Here is a 22133-nt window from a genome sequence, read left to right on the forward strand (position 1 = left end):
TGGCCATTGCATAATATTCCACTTATTTCCCTTAACCACTTCCCATCTGGGCCCTTTGCCCCCTTCCTGACCAGGCCAAATTTTGCAAAACGGACATATCTCACTTTATGTGGTAATAACTTTGGAACGCCTTTATTTATCCAAGTCATTCAGAGATTGTTTTCTCGTGACACATTGTACTTCATGATAGTCATAAATTTGAGTCAAAATATTTCAGCTTTATTTATGAAAAAATCCCAAATTTACCCAAAAATGTAAAAAAAATCGCAATTTTCTAAATTTCAATTTCTCTGCTTTTAAAACAGAAAGTGATACCTCATAAAATATTTATTATTTAACATTCCCCATATGTCTACTTTATGTTGGCATCATTTTGGAAATGTCATTTTATTTTTTTAGGACGTTAGAAGGCTTAGAAGTTTAGAAGCAATTCTTCAAATTTTTAAGAAAATTGCCAAAACCCACTTTATAAGGACCAGTTCAGGTCTGAAGTCACTTTGTGGGGCCTACATAGTGGATACCCCCATAAATGACCCCATTGTAGAAACTACACCCCTCAAGGTATTCAAAACCGATTTTACAAACTTTGTTAACCCTTTAGGCGTTCCACAAGAATTAAAGGAAAATGGAGATCAAATTTTTAAATTTCACTTTTTTGGCAGATTTTCCATTTTAATCAATTTTTTTCTCTAACACATCGATGGTTAACAGCCAAACAAAACTCAATATTTATTACCCAGATTCTGCGGTTTACAGAAACACCCCACATGTGGTCGTAAACTGCTGTATGGGCACACGGCAGGGCGCAGAAGGAAAGGAACTCCACATGGTTTTTAGATGCCATGTCCCATTTGAAGCCCCCTGATGCACCCTTACAGTAGAAACTCCCAAGAAGTGACCCCATTTTGGAAACTAGGGGATAAGGTGCCAGTTTTATTAGTACTATTTTTGGGTACATATGATTTTTTGATCATTCAATATAACACTTTATGGGGCAAGGTGACCAAAAAATTGGTTGTTTTAGCACAGTTTCTATTTATTTATTTTTACAGCGTTCACCTTAGGGGTTCAGTCAAGTGACATTTTTATAGAGCAGATTGTTACGGACGTAGCGATACCTAATATGTATACTTTTTCTCATTTATTAAAGTTTTACACAATAATAGCATTTTTGAAACCAAAAAATTATGTTTTAATGTGTCCATGTTCTGAGAGCTATAGTTTTTTTATTTTTTGAGAGATTTTCTTATGTAGGGGCTCATTTTTTGCGGGATGAGGTGACGGTTTTATTGGTACCATTTTGTGGGACATACGCGTTTTTGATCACTTGGTGTTGCACCTTTTGTGATGCAAGGTGACAAAAATTGCTTGTTTTGACACAGTTTTTTTTTTTTTTTTTTTACGGTGTTCACCCGAGGGGTTAGGTCATGTGATATTTTTATAGAGCTGGTTTTTACGGACGCGGCAATACCTAATATGTATACTTTTTTTTATTTGTTTCACTTTAACACAATAATAGCATTTTTGAAACCAAAAAAATTATGTTTTAGTGTCTCCATGTTCTAAGAGCTATAGTTTTTTTATTTTTTGAGAGATTTTCTTATGTAGGGGCTCATTTTTTGCGGGATGAGGTGACGGTTTTATTGGTACCATTTTGTGGGACATACGCGTTTTTGATCACTTGGTGTTGCACCTTTTGTGATGCAAGGTGACAAAAATTGCTTGTTTTGACACAGTTTTTTTTATTTATTTTTTACGGTGTTCATCCGAGGGGTTAGGTCATGTGATATTTTTATAGAGCTGGTTTTTACGGACGCGGCAATACTAAATATGTCTATTTTACTTTATTTTTTCTATTTTAATTTTTTTTTTTTTATTCCTAACTTGGGAACTTTTTTTTTTTTTACATGTGAAACTTTATTTTATTTTATTTTTTCAACCCTTTATTTTTTTTATTTTTTTTTACACTTTTCGTCCCCCATAAGGTCATACAAGACCTCTGGGGGACATTTACTTCACTTTTTCTTTTTTTTTTCACAGTTGATTTCTCCTGTAACTGGGGCTGACATGGTAGCCCCAGTTACAGGACAAATGCACCCCTATAGAGGCTGTACAGCAGCAATCCAGCACTGTACAGCCTCAGAGCAGGGCTGATCGAGGTCTCTGAGAGACCTCACACAGCCCCTGCACTCTCCGGTCACGGCGGTCACATGACCGCCGGGCCGGAACAGGAAGCGCACAGCGCTTCCTGCTCTGCAGACACAGCGCTCGGTGAGCGCTGTGTCTGCAGCGATCATGAAGGCAGGGACACCTGGGAACTGTCCCTGCCTTGTCTTAGGGTTGCCCTGCTGTCACTGACAGCGGGCAACCCGATCAGCAGCTGCACGATTAGCGTGCAGCTGCTATTTCTGACAGGACGTTTTAAAACGTGCTGTCAGAAATAGACGTCCACCCATAGGACGTTTATATCCTATGGGCGGACGTGAGGCGGTTAAAAAACTCTTTGGTTGCTTTTGCAGTATGCTTTTGGTCATTGTCCATCTGCACTGTGAAGTGCCGTCCAATGAGTTCTGAAGCATTTGGCTGAATATGAGCAGATAATATTGCCCGAAACACTTCAGAATTCATCCTGCTGCTTTTGTCAGCAGTCACATCATCAATAAATACAAGAGAACCAGTTCCATTGGCAGCCATACATGCCCACGCCATGACACTACCACCACCATGCTCCACTGATGAGGTGGTATGCTTAGGATCATGAGCAGTTCCTTTCCTTCTCCATACTCTTCTCTTCCCATCACTCTGGTACAAGTTGATCTTGGTCTCATCTGTCCATAGGATGTTGTTCCAGGGCTGTGAAGGCTTTTTTAGATGTCGTTTGGCAAACTCTAATCTGGCCTTCCTGTTTTTGAGGCTCACCAATGGTTTACATCTTGTGGTGAACCCTCTGTATTCACTCTGGTGAAGTCTTCTCTTGATTGTTGACTTTGACACACATACACCTACCTCCTGGAGAGTGTTCTTGATTTGGCCAACTGTTGTGAAGGGTGTTTTCTTCACCAGGGAAAGAATTCTTCGGTCATCCACCACAGTTGTTTTCCGTGGTCTTCCGGGTCTTTTGGTGTTGCTGAGCTCCCCGCTGCGTTCCTTCTTTTTAAGAATGTTCCAAACAGTTGTTTTGGCCACATCTAATGTTTTTGCTATCTCTCTGATGGGTTTGTTGTGTTTTTCAGCCTAATGATGGCTTGATTCACTGATAGTGACAGCTTTTTAGATCTCATCTTGAGCTTTGACAGCAACAGATTCCAAATGCAAATAGCAGACGTGAAATGAACTCTGGACCTTTTATCTGCTCATTGTAATTGGGATAATGAGGGAATAACACGCACCTGGCCATGGAACAGCTGAGAAGGCAAATGTCCCATTACTTTTGGTCCCTTGACAAGTGGGAGGCAAATATGCAAACTGTTGTAATTCCTGCACCGTTCACCTGATTTGGATGTAAATCCCCTCAAATTAAAGCTGACAGTCTGCAGGTAAAGCACATCTTGTTCGTTTCATTTCAAATCCATTGTGGTGGTGTATAGAGCCAAAAATGTTAGAATTGCATTGATGTCCCAATATTTATGGACCTGACTGTATCTTTATAGCGCCACCTGCTGTTTGGTGTGGTGAGGTGGACGCACATGCTCAATTTCATCTTACAACTGCCACCGGCTGCACAGACAGGAAATGCTGCCTGAGAGAGGACACGCCCCCTGAGAAAGGACACGCCCCCTGAGCTGCCAGCTTGAAATAAATCTAGCAGAACAATTGGAGCAGTGATTTTGGAGATCTCTGGATCCATGTGAGGTACAGGGCTGGTTCTAGCTCTATTAGAAATAGATTATCCTGTACTATATGATGTCTGATTTTCATTTTTTACATTAATCATGGGATAACCCCTTTAAGTATGCAGAGGCATTGAAGTATTCTTTCTGGCACATCACCTACTTAGCAGCGGGCGCATCAGTTTGCACCAAAATGCAAGAAAATTCTGGACAAAGTCCAGGTGCAGAATCAATAGTAAGTCTTGGCCGGTGTGTTGTTTTTTTTATGGACCGTTCCTTTAAATATATGCTGACAGTACATCTTATAGATCGTGGTTATGGAATACTGCTGATCACCCCAATGTTTATTTTACCTGATGAACGGTATTTGGACAAGTAAAGCAGATCGGACAGATATATTAAAGAACAATGAGCAAACGCGTCTCGCAATTCCAAAAATGTCAGGCAGAATTCCGAAAAATGAAGAATAAATATTGGCAGTGAAGTGCAGACTGCGGCCAATCTCATCATCTGGGGCCGCGAGACACTCAGTAATGGTTTGTGTTATGTTAAAGGAGGATATAGAAAGGGAATATATTCCCCGTAGTGCGCGGGTAACGTATGTGTTCAATGCTGGAATGAGAAGGACGTAAAGCTAATGATGGGCACCATGGCGCTGCGGAGATCAGATGGCGGCACAATGGAAATGGCATTAGGGTACACATGGGTCCCACTGTAAAAAATAGCCCCGTATTAGTCCTAATAAGTGTGACACAATGGAAAATGTCCTTTAGGACTCCAGGCCGAGTGGTACTTCAAGATGAGAGCACAATATGGTGAGTACTGTGGGAGGGGTAAGGGCGCACCCGACCTGTAACCATGTGGCCGAAGTTGCTGTTAAATTTTGGGGAGATGCGTAATCCACTACACCTCACCAGACCACCAGGGATGCATATATTAACCCTTTCCCTTTTCAAAATCCCCCAGGATGATTTCATCAACCCCTTACCTAAACCACCAGAGATATCATCCCGAAACACCAGGAATCAACTGACATTAACCCATTACAGCCACAGACCACCAGAGATGCTGACATTAACCCATTACAGCCACAGACCACCAGAAATGCATCTACTAACCATTTCTCTGCACTAACTCAACCAGGAGGATTACATTAACCCCTTACCTAGGCCACCAGAAATGTCATCCTAAACCACCAAGGATCAACTCATTCTCTGCCCTAGAAGATCGGGGATGCTGACATTAACCCATTATAGCCACAGACCACCAGGGATGCTGCCATTAAACCGTTACAGCCACAGGCAACCAGAAATGCATGTATTGACCCTTTCCCTGCACTAAATCACCCAGGATGATAACATTAACCCCTTAGGCCTCTTTCACACGACCGTGCGGCTTTTTCAAGTTTTTTGCGGTCCATTTTTCACTGATCCGTTGTTCCGTTTTTTTGTTTCCGTTGTGTATCCGTTTCCTTTTTTCTATAATGCATATACAGTATACGGTAATTACATTGAAAAAATTGGCATGGGAATAAAATTTTCAACGGATGGTTCCGCAAAAACGCAACGGATACGGAAGACATACGATGTACATTCCGTATGTGTTCCATTTTTTTTGCGGACCCATTGACTTGAATGGAGCCACGGAACGTGATTTGCGGGCAATAATAGGACATGTTCTATCTTTCAACGGAATGGAAAAACAGAAATACGGAAACGGAATGCATACGGTGTACATTGCGTTTTTTTGAGGAACCATTGAAATGAACGGTTCCATATACGGACCGTATACGAAATGCAAAAAACGGCCCGCAAACGGGGAAAAAAAAGGGTCGTGTGAAAGAGGCCTTACCTAGACCACCAGAGATGCCATTCTACACCACCAGGGATTATGACAATAACCCATTACAGCCACAGACCACCATGGATGCTGACATTAACCTTTTATTTCCATAGACCAGCAGGGATCCCGAATTAACCCCTTATTGCACTAAACCCCCAGAAGGGCTCATATTAACACCTTACTGCCACAGACCACCAAGGATGTTGAAATTAACCCCTTGACCACACTAGACTATGTGAAAATTAACCCTTTCCTTACCCTAGACCACCTGGGATTTTGTCATTGAGCTCTTCAGTAGACAATGCGACAAAGTATGCTAGCATTCACCTTTTTAGCACCTAGACCACCTGGGAAGCTGACCTTAATCCATTACCTACCGTAGACAACTAGGAATGTTGGCATTAACCCTTTTACCACCCTATACCACAGGCATAGTAGATAATAATAGGTCTACAAGTGAAGCGTTAACCCCAAATCACACTTAGTTTCTATTTGATTGTCAACCCTATATCGCTGATGTAAAGATCTATATATTTGAATAAAATGATAAATGTTGACATTAGACCTTCGACCATACAGACTCTTCTCGCCTAAAAGATCAGCAGAGATTATGACATTAACCTCTTGAGTACACAAGACCACAAATGATGTTAGCATTGACCCTTTCAGGAACTAGACCACCAGGGAAGACAACTAGGGATGCTGGTATTAACTCTTTCACCACCCTAGACCTGAGATGTCAGATAGAAGAAAAAGTTGTTTGCATGAAGTTGTGTCTGATGATTCTAGATTGGGGGAGCAGCTCTTCCCTCCCCGAATGATATAAAGAACACAACTACCGGTATATATTCAATGAAACTGATAAATGTGAGGAATGAAGCGTATGACTGCGGTTAGAATCAGCGCGCTCCTGATTGCTTAAAATGCAGATTTTGTACTTATTTTAAACAGATATATGCACAATTAGTGCAGCCAAATACATATTAATCAAGCCCTGGAAGATTTCGTCTCCTCTCTTTTTTTTTTTTTTTGGAATTGGAAATGTAAAAGTTAATAAAAAGAAATGATATTGAATAGAATCTCATCAGCCATAAGATCTGGGAGGGGCGGGAGGGGCGGGGGGGGATGGCGGTCGTGAGATACTTTAGGGACAACAAATTGAAAAGTGAATTGGAAGAGAAGGAGAAGGGACAAAGAAAATGAGAGTATATTACAAATAAATCAATTTCTTATTAACTGGAAGCCAGCAGCATGGGGTAATGTAGAGCGTGGCATGTAGACGCTTAAGCCAAAAACCCGCTTCTTACATCCTAGCACAAGGTCATAAAACACATCCCCTATCTAACATGGTTATCCCAAATCCCGCATTAGTCGCTGTGATTGAGGGCCTGATGAAGTAAGGCAGGTTTTACACTTTAATGAAAACGGATCTCCTACTGATACATTTCTCACTCAACTATTCAGATAATGATAAACCAATAAAGCTTCTAATCTAGCCCGAAACGCGCTGGGGCGGTTATTTATCCTGATATTTACCAGTTTAGAAAAGCTGAATTTGTCATTGCAACCGTTAGGGCTCCGTCATTTGTGAATCATTTACCTGCAGCCCAATGCACAACCGTAGACTGGCACAGCTCTGCTACATTCGTATTGGTCTATGTAGGTTAAATAGAGTCTAGAGTAAATGCACGGGATAAAACATACATAGCCCTGCAATGCAGAAATGAATGTGTCATTCAGCTATTTGCATGGTTTGTGCGCTCATTTGTAATTAGGAAATTTTACCTGTAGCTCTGGGCAAAAGCAGACATTACAAATACGCAAGTAGTGCAAAAAGATTAAGGCCTCTTTCACACGGGTGTCCCGGATTTGCTCAGGATGCGTCGCGTGGGCATTGCGGGAAACCCGCGGGAGTGCACACGCAATTTCAATCAGTTTTGACTGCGATTGCGTTGCATTGTTCAGTTTTTATCGCATGGGTGTAATGCGTTTTGCACGTGCGTGATAAAAATTTTTATGTGGTACCCAGACCCGAACCCGGACTTCTTCACAGGAGTTCGGGTTTGGGATCGGTGTTGTGTAGATTGTATTATTTTCCCTTATAACATGGTTATAAGGGAAAATAATAGCATTCTGAATACAGAATGCATAGTAAAATGTGGATTGAGGGGTTAAAAAAAATAAAAATTATTAACTCACCTCATCCACTTGATCGCGCAGTCGGCATCGTCTTCCTTCTTCTTCTTTCAGGACCTGCAAAAGGACCTTTGATGACGTAAGATCCTTCTATCTTCATTCAGCAGGACCTGCGCGGACGTCACCATGCTCACTACGTGGTGAGCGCGATTACGTCATCAAAGGTCCTTTTGCAGGTCCTGAAAGAAGAAGAAAGAAGACGATGCCGGCTGTGCGAACAAGTGGATGAGGTGAGTTAATTTTTTTAAATTTTTTAACCCCTCAATCCACATTTTAGTAAGCATTCTGTATTAAGAATGCTATTATTTTCCCTTATAACCATGTTATAAGGGAAAATAATACAGTGAATTTACTTTAATGGGTTTCGGGGTTGCTTTCATCCCTATCATCTCCTAGCAACCATGTGTGAAAATCGCACCGCATCCGCAACTTGCTTGCGATTTTCACACAGCCCCATTCATTTCTATGGGGCCTGCGTTGCGTGAAAAACGCAGAATATAGAGCATGCTGTGATTTTCACACAGCGCACAAGTGATGCGTGAAAATCACCGCTCGTGTGCACAGCCCTATTGAAGTGAATGGGTCCGGATTCAGTGCTGGTGCAATGCGTTTACCTCACGCATTGCACCCGCGGGGAAAACTCACCCGTGTGAAAGGGGCGTAACACAGCTCTATTATAGCTGACATCAGTTCTGCTACATTAGAATTGTGCTTTTAGATTTACCCTTCCTAAATCCGTAGGATATATACAGTCAGGTCCATAAATATTGGGACATCGACACAATTCTAACATTTTTGGCTCTATACACCACCACAATGGATTTGAAATGAAGCGAACAAGATGTGCTTTACCTGCAGACTGTCAGCTTTAATTTGAGGGTATTTACATCCAAATCAGGTGAACGGTGTAGGAATTACAACAGTTTGCATATGTGCCTCCCACTTGTTAAGGGACCAAAAGTAATGGGACAGAATAATAATCATACATCAAACTTTCACTTTTTAATACTTGGTTGCAAATCCTTTGCAGTCAATTACAGCCTGAAGTCTGGAACGCATAGACATCACCAGACGCTGGGTTTCATCCCTGGTGATGCTCTGCCAGGCCTCTACTGCAACTGTCTTCAGTTCCTGCTTGTTCTTGGGGCATTTTCCCTTCAGTTTTGTCTTCAGCAAGTGAAATGCTCAATCGGATTCAGGTCCGGTGATTGACTTGGCCATTGCAGAACATTCCACTTCTTTCCCTTAAAAAACTCTTTGGTTGCTTTTGCAGTATGCTTTGGGTCATTGTCCATCTGCACTGTGAAGCGCCATCCAATGCGTTCTGAAGCATTTAGCTGAATATCAGAAGATAATATTGCCCGAAACACTTTAGAATTCATCCTGCTGCTTGTGTCAGCAGTCACATCATCAATAAATGCAAGAGAAGCAGTTCCATTGGCAGCCATACATGCCCACGCCATGACACTACCACCACCATGCTTCACTGATGAGGTGGTATGCTTAGGATCATGAGCAGTTCCTTTCCTTTTCCATACTCTTCTCTTCCCATCACTCTGGTACAAGTTGTTATTGGTCTCATCTATCCATAGGATGTTGTTCCAGAACTGTGAAGGCTTTTTTAGATGTCGTTTGGCAAACTCTAATCTGGCCTTCCTGTTTTTGAGGCTCACCAATGGTTTACATCTTGTGGTGAACCCTCTGTATTCACTCTGGTGAAGCCTTCTCTTGATTGTTGACTTTGACACACATACACCTACCTCCTGGAGAGTGTTCTTGATCTGGCCAACTGTTGTGAAGGGTGTTTTCTTCACCAGGGGAAGAATTCTTTGGTCATCCACCACAGTTGTTTTCCATGGTCTTCCCGGTCTTTTGGTGTTGCTGAGCTCACCGATGCGTTCCTTCTTTTTAAGAATGTTCCAAACAGTTGTTTTGCCCACGCCTAATGTTTTTGCAATCTCTCTGATGGGTTTGTTTAGTTTTTTCAGCCTAATGATGGCTTGCTTCACTGATAGTGACAGCTCTTTGGATCCCATCTTGAGAGTTGACAGCAACAGATTACAAATGCAGATAGCACACTGGAAATGACCTCTGGACCTTTTATCTGCTCATTGTAATTGGGATAATGAGAATAACACACACCTGGCCATGGAACAGCTGAGAAGCCAATTGTCCCATTACTTTTGGTTCCTTAACAAGTGGGAGGCACATATGCAAACTGTTGTAATTCCTGCACCGTTCACCTGATTTAGATGTAAATACCCTCAAATTAAAGCTGACAGTCTGCAGGTAAAGCACATCTTGTTCGTCTCATTTCACATCCATTGTGGTGGTGTATAGAGCCAAAAATGTTAGAATTGTGTCGATGTCCCAATATTTATGGACCTGACTGTAGATTATAGCGTAAACACATGATGACAAACTCAACCCTGCCTCTTACATAGCAGACCTGAATTTGTCATTTTGACAATTAAACGTTTACCTGCAGTTCTTTGTAAAACCTGATATTGCAGTTGCGTCTAAAGTTATGTCCAAAGACTAACACAGCCCTGCAGAATTAACAAACTCAGCTCTACTACATTAGTAATGGTCTATATAGGTAAGCCTTCACGGGCAGGGCCCTCTGTCCTCCTGTACCAGTCTGTAACTCGTCTTGTTAATGCTTATTGCAATTGTCTGTATTATGTATGCGCACCCCTTATCATATGTACAGCGCTATGGGATGAATGGCGCTTTAATAATAAATAATAATAATAATAATAATATAGGTTATATAGAGTTTAGAGTAAATACATGAGATAATACATACCGTACATAGCCCTACATTGCAGAACTGATTTTGTCATTTAGCTATTTGCATGGTTTGTGCGCTGATTTTAATCTATTTTTGGAAATTTTACCTGTATTAACAAACTCAGCTCTGCTGCATTAGATCTGATATTTTAGCTACTTTGAGTCCATGTCGTACATGCTTCGTGTTTAATTGCGATCTGGTCGATATTTTTGTCATTTTTGAAAACCACAAAGAATACACTAGAAAATATAACCTGTGCTAAATGACAAACTCGGCACTGCTTCTTACATAGCAGAACTGAATTTGTTATTTAGGCTCCATTCACACGTGTGGTCCGCATCCGTTCCGCAAATTGTCTGGACCCATTCATTCTCTATGGGGACGGAATAGATGCGGAGAGCACACTATGTGCTCTCCGCATCCGCATTTCCAGAGCGCGGCCCCGATCTTCCTTTCCGCAGCTCCGAAAAAAAAAATAGAGCGCGTCCTATTCTTGTCCGCAGCTGCGGACAAGAATAGGACTTCTTTATTTAGTGCCGGCCGGGTGTATTGCGGATCCGCAATACACCACGAACATGTGAATGGACCCTAAGTGTCTTGCATTTAATATGGTTTCCCCATTGTGACACTTCTCTGCTTATTAGGCAAGTTTTCCTACAGTTCTATGTAAAATATTACGATAATGCAAGTTATGAAGAAGAAAAAACGCAGCCTTGTTATATCTGAAAAAATCTTCTCTGCTACAATAGAATGTATCTTTTAGCTCTATGAAACTGTGCGTCACGTTTTGAGATTTTGTTGGAAATGTAGACTTTTCTTTCTAGGGGATCAGAAAAATCCCTTTGAAGAAGACTCGCGAGCGTAGTGGGCTCCATAGTCACTGGGATTGTGCCGTTTTACACCTGGAGCCAATGTCTTCGATCAGCGATAATACCGATCGCAGACATTTAACTCCCACAGATGCCATGGTCAGTTGTGACCATGGCATCTGAGGCAGCTTCTCCCAGGGCCCATATGCCTTTCCCACACTAAGATATCGGGGGAAGCCATTCATTCTCTATAATAGGCTGGAGCCTTAGGAAGGATTCTAGGCTATTACAGCTGTAGTTCTTATGGAGGCCTGCAGGTGGCAGGGCTCTGTAACAACATAGCGAACATTCCATACACTGCAATGCTAATTCTTTGCAGTGTAAGTGAGAAGCGGTCTGAAGATCGCATATTCAAGTTCACTAAGGGGACTTTAAAAAGTTATTTTTTTTTTAAGTAAGAAAAAAGTTTTCAAAAATATAAAAAAAAAATAAAAAATTGAATCACCCCCACTTTCCCATAATAAAATAAAATAAACAGTAAATAAAAAGATCATAGGCATTGCCATTTCCAAAAATGCTCATACTAATAATATAAATGTATTTATCCCGTATGGTGAACGCAGTAAAAGAAAAAAAAAACGGCTGATTCACTATTTTTTTTATTGCTTCACCCCCCCCAAAAAAAAAAATTAACAAAAAGTTGCACACCCCCAAAATGGCATCAATAAAAAGCACAAATCGCTCTGCGCACAACCCCATAGACAAAACAATAAAAAAGTTATGAGGGTCAGAATATGGCGATGCAAAGAAAATATGTTTTTTCCAAAGTTTAGATTTTTCTATTATTTAGTATTAAAACACAAGAAAAATGAGGTATCTCTGTAATCGTTCTGACCCAGAGAATGAAAGGAATAAGTCAGATTTATCACATAGGGAATGGTGTAAAAATAAAACCGATAAAACTGGTGGAATTTTTTTTTCAATTGCACTGAATTTGGAATTTTTTTCTGGCTTCCAATATATTGTATGCGATATTTAATGGTGCCATTAGAAAGTACAACTTGTCCCGCAATAAACAAGCCCTCATACAACTATGTGAACGTAAAAATAATTTTAAAAAAGCTATGGTTGGGATAAAAAACTAAAACAAAAAAACTGAAAATTGCCCGGAAGTCTATGACTCTATACTGTGCCGCCATATGACTGATTTCATGTACAGGTCCACATAAATCCAACAGAGAAATAAATTGTCCAGTGCACCATCGGATGATATATTATTTATTGAGGTATTCCACCCTAGAAGCTTTGATCCCTATGCATGTGTCACACCTTTGCAGCAGCCTATATGGCCACTATCAGGAGGATCAACCCTATAAAGCCAGCCATACTGTCTGGTAGGGATCATCCTGCTAATTAAAACAATAACTGTCTTGTGAAAATTGGTGGCGGTGTTCTCAAGAAATAGTACATTGACTCTTTATGCAAATGAGCTCTTCAGTGCACTGAGGGTGGGGCCTAGCCCTTCGAGGCACCTGCCCCTTGGTGCACTAAATCCTCATTTGCATATATAATGAAAGTCTTTTTTTTTTTCTTGGGAATTTCGCCACCAATTTTCACAAGACAGGCAACATTTTAATCAGCAGGATCAATCCCTCCAGGCAGTGTGCCTAATTTAATAGGGTCCATCCTGCTGTCCTGTGCTCTTTTAAAGGGGTTGTCTGAATTTTTTATATCGATGACAAATATAGATCATCAATATCAGATCGGCTGGGGTCCGTCTCTCCTCTGTCTTCAGCAAACAGAAAGAGAGACGGGAGACGCACATGCCCGCACAGTCTCCTCACACAGCTAATCAGTGGGGGGTGCCGGGTGTAGGACCCCCGCCGATCTGATATTGATGATCTATCCTGATGGCGACTAGAGTTGACTTGCTGATTTGCCAGCATGCCCATTGTCTACTAAGGAGCCCCATTGGTCATATATAAGAGAATGGAGGTAGACAAGGATCCATAGATGAGATTATAGGAAATCAGTGACATAGGAGCTGCATGAAAGCTGCCGACACAATGCAAGACATGATATTACCAAGGGGCGCGCCAACAATGAGGCCAGGGGAGGCGATCGCCTCAGGCAGCACCAGGTAGGGGCAAGAGGGGGGCAGCGGAAGGGCCATGGGCAATGAGCGCTCTTATTGTGGCAAAGGGGTTAGGTTAAGAAATTGGCATTTGGGGGGGGGGCGCCGTTTCAGTTTTTGCCTCAGGCAGCAGAAAGGCTAGGTGCTCCCCTGATATTACCTACAGACAAAAGAGAGGTATGCGGCCATGATACTGTAATAAAACTTCTAATCCTGGGGAAATGTCAATGATTTAGACTTTCCTATAGGAAATATTAGAAATCCCATTCTAGGAGGGATCTTCAGCCTGCACCAACTTCTTCATTGCAACTGCTTCTTTAGGCTCCGTTTCCGCCGCACGTTTCACATATGCAATGGGAAAACTCCCGGCCCATGCGTGACGCAGACCAATAGGCTCCCGTTACACGATCCCAGAGTGTTCTTTTGGCCTCCATTAGTGGGTATACAGCAGAGATACCATCTTCTACTGTATGGAATAGTGCCGCAGAATACGCTATTCCATATAGAGGCATCCAGTAGAAAGGTGTATGGTTTTTTCCACATAGGTGCCTCAGGGTGACGGATGCCAATCAGTGGCATTAATTACCCATATATGCCGTACTGCAGAGCACAGTGCGAAAAGAGCCTGAGAAACAAAAAATGACCATAAACTGCTTCCTGCGCCGCTATATGTGTATCACCTCCATTGGCTGAACTTGGATTTGGACTCTGGGTTTTTCTGGATATTCAGCCACATGTAAAAAAACACTGATAGGAGGGAACTGGAATTATAAAATCTGAATATTGCGCCTCATCGCATGTAAAGAAGAGATAATAGATAGATAGATAGATAGAGAGATAGATAGATAGATAATAGATAGATAGATAGATAGATAGAGAGATAGATAGAGAGATAGATAGATAATAGATAGATAGATAGATAGATAGATAGAGAGATAGATAGAGAGATAGATAGAGAGATAGATAGATAATAGATAGATAGATAGGATAGATAGATAGATATGATATGAGATAGATAGATAATAGATAGATAGATAGATAGATAGATAGATAGATAGATAGATAGATAGATAGATAATAGATAGATAGATAGATAGATAGATAGATAGATAGATAGATAGATAGATAGGCAGTGCGACCAGGAGGCCGTGGAGGATAAGGCTAATTTCCTGCTGCGGTGCCCCAAATACTCAGCAGTCAGGGAGACTCACTTCAGGAGACTGTCTGATCTCTGCCCAGACTTCACCTCCATGGAGGAAAAAGAGACTCTCCATACTGCTGGGGGAAGAGGAGAGCACGGCGGCCATAGCAGCACAATATGTTACTGCCTGCCATAGACTGAGAGGAGACTGATATACCATGGACACCCCACCCTGGAGGTGTCCCCATTCCCCAACCCTACCCAATTTCCCACTTGCTATGGCAATGCTAAAATGTATTTAGTCCTGCCAATAAAGCTGATTTGATTTGATATGAGACAGATAGATAGATAGATAGATAGATAGATAGATAGATAGATAGATAGATAGAAGATAGGAGATAGATAGATAATAGATAGATATTAGATAGATAGATAGATAGATAGATAGATAGATAGATAGAAGATAGGAGATAGATAGATAGATAGATAGATAGATAGATAGATAGATAGATATTAGATAGATAATAGATAGATAGATAGATAGATAGATAGATAGATAGATAGATAGATAGATAGATATGATATAGATAGATAATAGATAGATAATAGATAGATAGATAGATAGATAGATAGATAGATAGATAGATAGATAGATAGATAGATAGAAGATAGGAGATAGATAGATAGATAGATAGATAGATAGATAGATAGATAGATAGATAGATAGATATTAGATAGATAGATAGATAGATAGATAGATAGATAGAAGATAGGAGATAGATAGATAGATAGATAGATAGATAGATATTAGATAGATAATAGATAGATAGATAGATAGATAGATAGATAGATAGATAGATATGAGATAGATAGATAGATAGATGATAGATAGATAGATAGATAGATAGATAGATAGATAGATAGATAGATATTAGATAGATAATAGTGTTAGATTTATAGATAGATAGATATTAGATAGATAAAGTGTAAATAAAGCTGATTACTCTGCCATAAACTGTTAGTTATCCTTTTGTCGCTCGCTCATTCCTGGTGTTAGGTAATCTGGGTTACAATAACCATCATGGTGGCCATGACAGCTGTCACATCGGTCACCACCCAGCTGTGGCCTTCTCAATGGCTTCTGCAGTGACATCCTCTGATGTATGAGGCCATCACTCTATAACAAGGCCCATATTCCATTCAGGAGTCGGGAAAAGCTGAGTGAGAGCTGAGAGTAAGAGCGGCCATCACAGCCATACAGCTTGTCATCCAGCTTTCCCAGGAACAGATAACAAGGAGACTGAAGAGGATAGATGAGGAAGAACGGGCCACAATGACGATCCCCAGGCACCATTTATATTTCCTTTCCATCCTGAGAAGTCCATCCTCTAACCTTAGATATCTTCTCTCTACCATTGACCTCCCCCCCCCCCCCACATTCTCTGTCCCAGGGCGGCCTCGCTATCGAAATCACAGAATTTCCATTTAATTACAAAACTGCCTAATGAGTTGCAACCATTTTAAAAAGTGCTAGAGCGTAACACTTTTCCCGAGTCGCTGGAGACCTGCTAATATATTAGGACCGTTTAACAAGCCGAACACTTCAAATATTTACTTTGTGCAAAGCAGAGCCATTAAAGCCGAAATAGTCTGTATCTGAAGACTGTAGCAATGTCTGGCAGGTTACAACCTGTCCCCGAGTAAGGGTGACCGCTGCAAGAGTCAGTCGGAATATCATGCACTTCTCCAGTGCGTCATCTCAATGCCAGACCGGCAGCCTAAAGCTGTCATAAAATATCGTCAATACGCAGCTTGCTACCAGGTCCTTCAAACTTTTCATTTCTTCTGTCGGCCGCCATGCACCATGCCTGCTGACACTGCAGTACCACCAGCAATACAGAGCAGCGATCCTATTTTACTAGAGCAGAATATCAGACCCAGATTCAACGTTTATAAAGCCAGATGACCGAATTCTCCTTTTGTTTCCGAGGACGATAAAGCACCACGGGCACCGGAGTGAGACTAACCAGCGGTAGACACCAACACCAAGGCCTTGGTAACCTTAACCCAACTTGATCACCAAAATCCACTCCTTTCATTTCATAGGCTCCAGGGGTAAAACATCTTCTGCTTCGTCAAACATACAATGTGGCATAGGATGAATCAGAGGGTTAATGGATCAGGTTCCTCCCTTGGAGTTTTCAAAATGTAACAAATAAACAAACAAACACACAAAACAAACAAAAAGATAATTACTTGTAACAATGTATCGATTGTGGCAGTTTGTCGCTGTGCACAAGATTTTTGGGGGGATTACTCCAGCACCGCATCCATAAAACAAGGATATTTCAGAGGGGGGAAGGGAGGGGGGATTTAAAAAAAAAAAAAAAAAAACATTCCCATTATAACTTTTAAGAGAGATGACAGTCGGGAGGTTAACGACAATGAATCTACCTGTAATGAGCAAAATCCCAGTCCCTGCTCCCTTCTGTAACAATGCCAGCGCTGGCAATTATGTCACTATTAAATATTAAAATTCTTCGCAGTAGGGGGGGGGGGGGGTGTAATGGGATGACAAATCTCCCCTACAAATTGAGTCACAGCTCAGGTCTACCCACTGCTATGAACTGCATTAACCCAGGCTGGAGTCTAGACGCCCAGGGAAGCGCACACTTAGTTACCCAAGGAGGAAAAAATATCAGATTGTAATAGGCAGGGGAAGAGATGTGGGGAGTTGTAGTTATAGTTACCCAATAATAATATGTATCCTATGAGGCAGACGCTGTACATGGCTATAGTATATCCACGGTCGCTCATGCATGCAGATAGCAAATCATACAGCAATTACCATCTTATCTGAGCATCGCTACATCCATCAATCATGCAGTAACTCATTGCAGTCACTGACTATACACTGGACTAATAGCAATGCCCCCCCTCTCCGCCCCTTCCAATGCTATAGGGGCAATGCAGCCTATGTGGAAAGTACAGTACATAGAAGACAAGATCCTTGTTACATTGTTGCAAGCATGCATTAACCCCTTCACAGCAAGGGGTGTTGTTCACCTAAAAAAAAAAAAATAATCCCACTTACTGTTATGAAGAAATGTGCCTTCAGCATCCTCCTCCCCTATAGTTGGATCTGCAAGAGTTGACAAGTTTCCTATGTGCTTTGGCCACCTTATACCTCTCTTGTGCTTTGTACAACTCAGGGAGAGACGCCAAGCTTATGTAAAGTCTTGTGTAAGCACCTGACCAATCAGAGGGGCCTTATGCAACCGAGAGGAGTTGGGGGCGGCCAATGGGAAGGAGCTGGGAGTGAACCGTCCCTGCTGCTGTGATTTACAACTGGAAATTGCAGTGGATGCTCAGGCGGCAGCAGCAGCAGCAGATCAATGCAAAGCAAAAAATATATATATATTGGAGCCTTCTATTCCTTAAATCTTTTTATTGCAGATCCAGGGATTGCTGTCACCTTCAAGGGGCTCAGGTGACCTCATACAGTGAGGATGCACAAGGGATGGGGTCTGCACTTTTATTGGGGGGGGGGAGACATTAGGTAGGAGGGATGTGAGCGAAGAGAGCAAAGAAGAGGATTTTATGAATGTTTTCTCATCATAGAGATGCAGCCATGTGTGACTCCCTCCTTGGTGTTTGGCAGGAGATAAGATCAGCAGCTTACACCTTGGAAAGTGTAGCTCCTGCTCTCCATGAAGGATTTTGCTTGTTTTCTCCTCCTTCTTCTTCTTTTCGACATTGGATTGGCTTTTGTTGAACTTGACACCTGAGGGTCCAAATCCTCATTCACTGGAGATCCCCTCTGCTCTCGAATACCAGCAAATGTTTACTTCCCTAATGCAGAGGAAGACCATGTAATATGAGGTTAACCCTTACTTACCTGCTTTGGTCTTAGTGATGAACCTGGAACTACTGCCTCGACAGTCTACAGTCTAGGTGCTAACCTCTAGTTGAAGGGAGTCTATCATTCCCGGTCGTCAGCCAATAAAATCCTCAAATTGCTACTTCCACGATCCCTACTTTATCTCCTGTGCTAAGGTGTTACATGGCCTAGTATAAGCAGTCCATTACGGTCTGTTCACATGACTTGGGTTGGGATTAGAGGAACATGGCTGCTTTCTTAAGGTTGTTCCATTTGGCATCGCAGTTCAGCAACACTGAATTGCAATGCCACATGCAAACTGTGGACAGGTGTGGTGCTGTTTTTGGAGGAAGGCAGCAGGGGGGGTGAACTGGCCATAGACTTTACAAAGAAATTTCCCGGTGGGCCGATGCGCAGGGAGGGCCGCCTGGGCCCTCCTCATGGCCGGCCAGTGGAAGTTTTTATGGATGTATTTTATGATAAACTGTGGTATTGGGCTCTGTTGGGGCGGTATAATGTGCCACAATATGGTATTGCTGGCCCTGCCTTCCATCATTTTGAATCCAGTTACAAAACGGCACCACTTTTTGTATTTTTTCCAGGGCCACTTTAAGTTCCCAGCCCGCCGCTGCAAGGCAGCCATGGTTTTTCAGATATGGAGTGTGAAAAAATCAGGCTTAGAATTTATGGCAAAAATTCAACGTTGACCCTCTGATTTGTGCCGCACTTTGAGCTGCCGCGAGTCCACATTCAGTAGGACTGATCCGTGAGTAGGGAAACCCATTGTGGATTCCGTGCAAAAGACAACCGGGATACCAAGTGAAGCAATGAGGCGTAGAGATTGTGCACATTTGGTGCAGAATACGTGCTAAAATCTGCTTGAAAAAAATGCAGTGCTCTCAATATTTTTGATCCCTATGCAGTAATATCATACCTTTTCCCACCTATAGTGTCTTAGGACCTCCACGCTCCACCTTTCACCAGTACCGGCTTAGGCTCTGTCCACACCATGCTAGAGTTCCGCCAGGAAAGCTCTAAGAGTAGACAGCACATGTGACCATTGAGCACCACCCACCAATGGATGCCAAAGAGTGTCCTTTTGGGTTGGTATACATTGGTATACTTTTTGTTTTACAGTACTGTCTATTCTATGCAGAGACATCCAACAGGAAACGTATACTGTATATATGTGTTTTGGACACTTACAGGTGTCACTATATGCCAACACAGTGGTATATTTCAGGAAATCCTCCCAACATATACCTCTGGTGGAAGGCTGAAACGTGATGTGAACAGAGCCTTATCTGTACGTTCTGTCTCGGGTACAGATGTCTGCAGCCACTGCAGATAATGCCAAGAGTAATGTGGGAAGACTTTTTTAATTAAATCCAGACAAAATACCGTCACTGTGACTGAGCAGCTATTAATATCTTTAAAATGTTTAAACTTCCCGATGTATGACAGCTTCCGCGGAAAGCTAAAATCAAAAAGATAAATGGAAATATTTTTGTAGATCAAATTAAGCTCTTGGCTTCTTTTACCAGTGCGGACGGACTAACGGTAAAAGGGTTGTTGTGGTCTGGTCTTTCCTTCTGCAATCGAATGAAAAGGCGATGAGGGATTGATATCAGGCTATATCAGCCTTTCAATCCATCAGCCATTGGTCTAAATGATGGAGAAAAAAAGTGATATTAAGGGATCCTGTAAAAAAGAAAAACTGCTTTTGATGGATCCTGTAAAACTGCTTTTGATAGAATCTGTTACAAAATATTCTGCTGATGGATCTTGTATGAAAGTTGATTATAACAAAACTGGTGAAGAATGATGTAGACTTTGGAATCAGTTTGTCTCCCCTAGAAATTGTTACATCAGTGGTCTATGTCCGTAGCCACTCCACTCTCCAGGGCTGGTGCAGCTGCCGCTCCTCTCACCCTTCTGCTTCATTGGCTTAGACCAGTGATGGCTAACCTCCGTCACTCCAGATGTATTGAAACTACGACTCCCAGCATGCTACATTCATTTCTGTGGAGTTCTGAGAACATCCAAGCAAGTGTGCATCTTGGGAGTTGCAGTTTTACCATAGCTGGAGTGCCGGAAGTTAGCCATCACAAGCTTAGACCAACTGGTCTTCTTCTGCTTCATCGCAGCAGGACCAGCTGACCGAGTTGTGAGTCTCTTCTTTCCTGGCAGGCCACAGCCTGCTTCTTGCCAGAAATGACTTTTCACTCTTCCCATAGGGCGCCGCACTACCTCTGGCTCTTCAAGGCCCAACATTAGCGCACCCTAATTTACAGCAGCCTATGGTTGGTCATACTTAGGTATTTAAGGTACTTTCCCCCATGGGAGGGTGCCTGAGCAATAGGTTGTCTAGATCCTTCCTAGATTCTGACTCTCTACTGCCTGACCTGACCTTTGCCTGACCATTGTACTGATCCTTTGCTACATGCCCTGATCTTAGACTGTTAATCGGATTGCTTATACTCTGTCTGCCCTGATCTCAGACTGTTAATCGAATTGTTTATAACTTGTCTGCCCTGACATCAGCCTGTCCCTGACTATGGTTTTTAATTGATCCCTCTGTGCTCTGCAGTGGTATCTCTGACCACCATGGATGAGCTATCAATCACTCAGCGACTATTCCAGGAGGTAGTGGCCTGGTGGTTCCCCTGCAGTGAAATCCAGATCCCTGTACAGGGGTTAAAGGGTGAATACCAGTGGACCACCAGGATAACACCCATAGGTTCCACACCCACTGTCGTAACAGAAATTAATAGGATCTGACAATTGATCTGTTCTGATATTTTATTTTTTGTTAAAAATATGGTACAAAAAAAATTATGCCAATTTTAATATTTTCTCACATGATCCTGGTGTCTGGCAGCATAGGGTGATTGGGAAGCAAAGTGAATAGGAAAAATGCATTTTTATCAAGAAGTGGGAGAGTGATGCAGAGGGATTTGCAGGATCACATTACACAGGATTTAGTTGTAGTTTGGAGACACATAGATTTGCATAGGGGCTGCATACACAAAAAACTGTAATAGGTTTGATTGTAGTATGGAGGCACATAGGTCTACTTAAAAGCTTAATGAACAAAGCAGTAGAAGATTTTTAATCAAGGCTATTTGCAAAGCTACTTCCCTTTTTTACATTTCCGATGCATCATAGCAATACTGACTGAAAAGATGGGCATACCATAAAAGCATATATTCAGTGCACCAATGTGATTTGGATGTTATCAAGACAAAATAGAAGAATAATTCCCTTCAATAAGTAGAGTGGATCTTAAACTGACCACAAGGATACCCAGTGATCATTAGGACCTGACATGTAGTGTTCAGTTATCCTGCAGCTCCTCCATAGGTGAAATCATTGTACATTTACCATTGAACTCAATGCACAGGGGCCTAGCTGAACAAAGTTTTTCCCCCCCTCTACTGTCTTGCTGTATAGCAGTCCTTAGTTCACTGACTGGGGTGCAATATATAGTGAACCTCTTGAAAAGAC

The 22133-nt window shown here is 41.9% G+C and overlaps 1 protein-coding gene across 1 annotated transcript in view; it reads right to left on the reverse strand.

Annotated features, from left to right (window-relative positions):
• Positions 1 to 17960, reverse strand: part of CRTAC1 (cartilage acidic protein 1) — a 603594-nt gene extending 585634 nt beyond the window's left edge. Inside the window, exon 1 of the mRNA XM_040437595.1 lies at positions 17841 to 17960. Within this exon, the coding sequence (XP_040293529.1) occupies positions 17841 to 17867 (27 nt within the window). The 5' untranslated portion in view covers positions 17868 to 17960. The remainder of the gene's footprint in view (positions 1 to 17840) is intronic.
• Between the last annotated feature and the right edge of the window lie 4173 nt (positions 17961 to 22133).

The sequence above is a fragment of the Bufo bufo genome, chromosome 6, assembly GCF_905171765.1.
Source record: "Bufo bufo chromosome 6, aBufBuf1.1, whole genome shotgun sequence".
Lineage (NCBI taxonomy): Eukaryota > Metazoa > Chordata > Amphibia > Anura > Bufonidae > Bufo > Bufo bufo.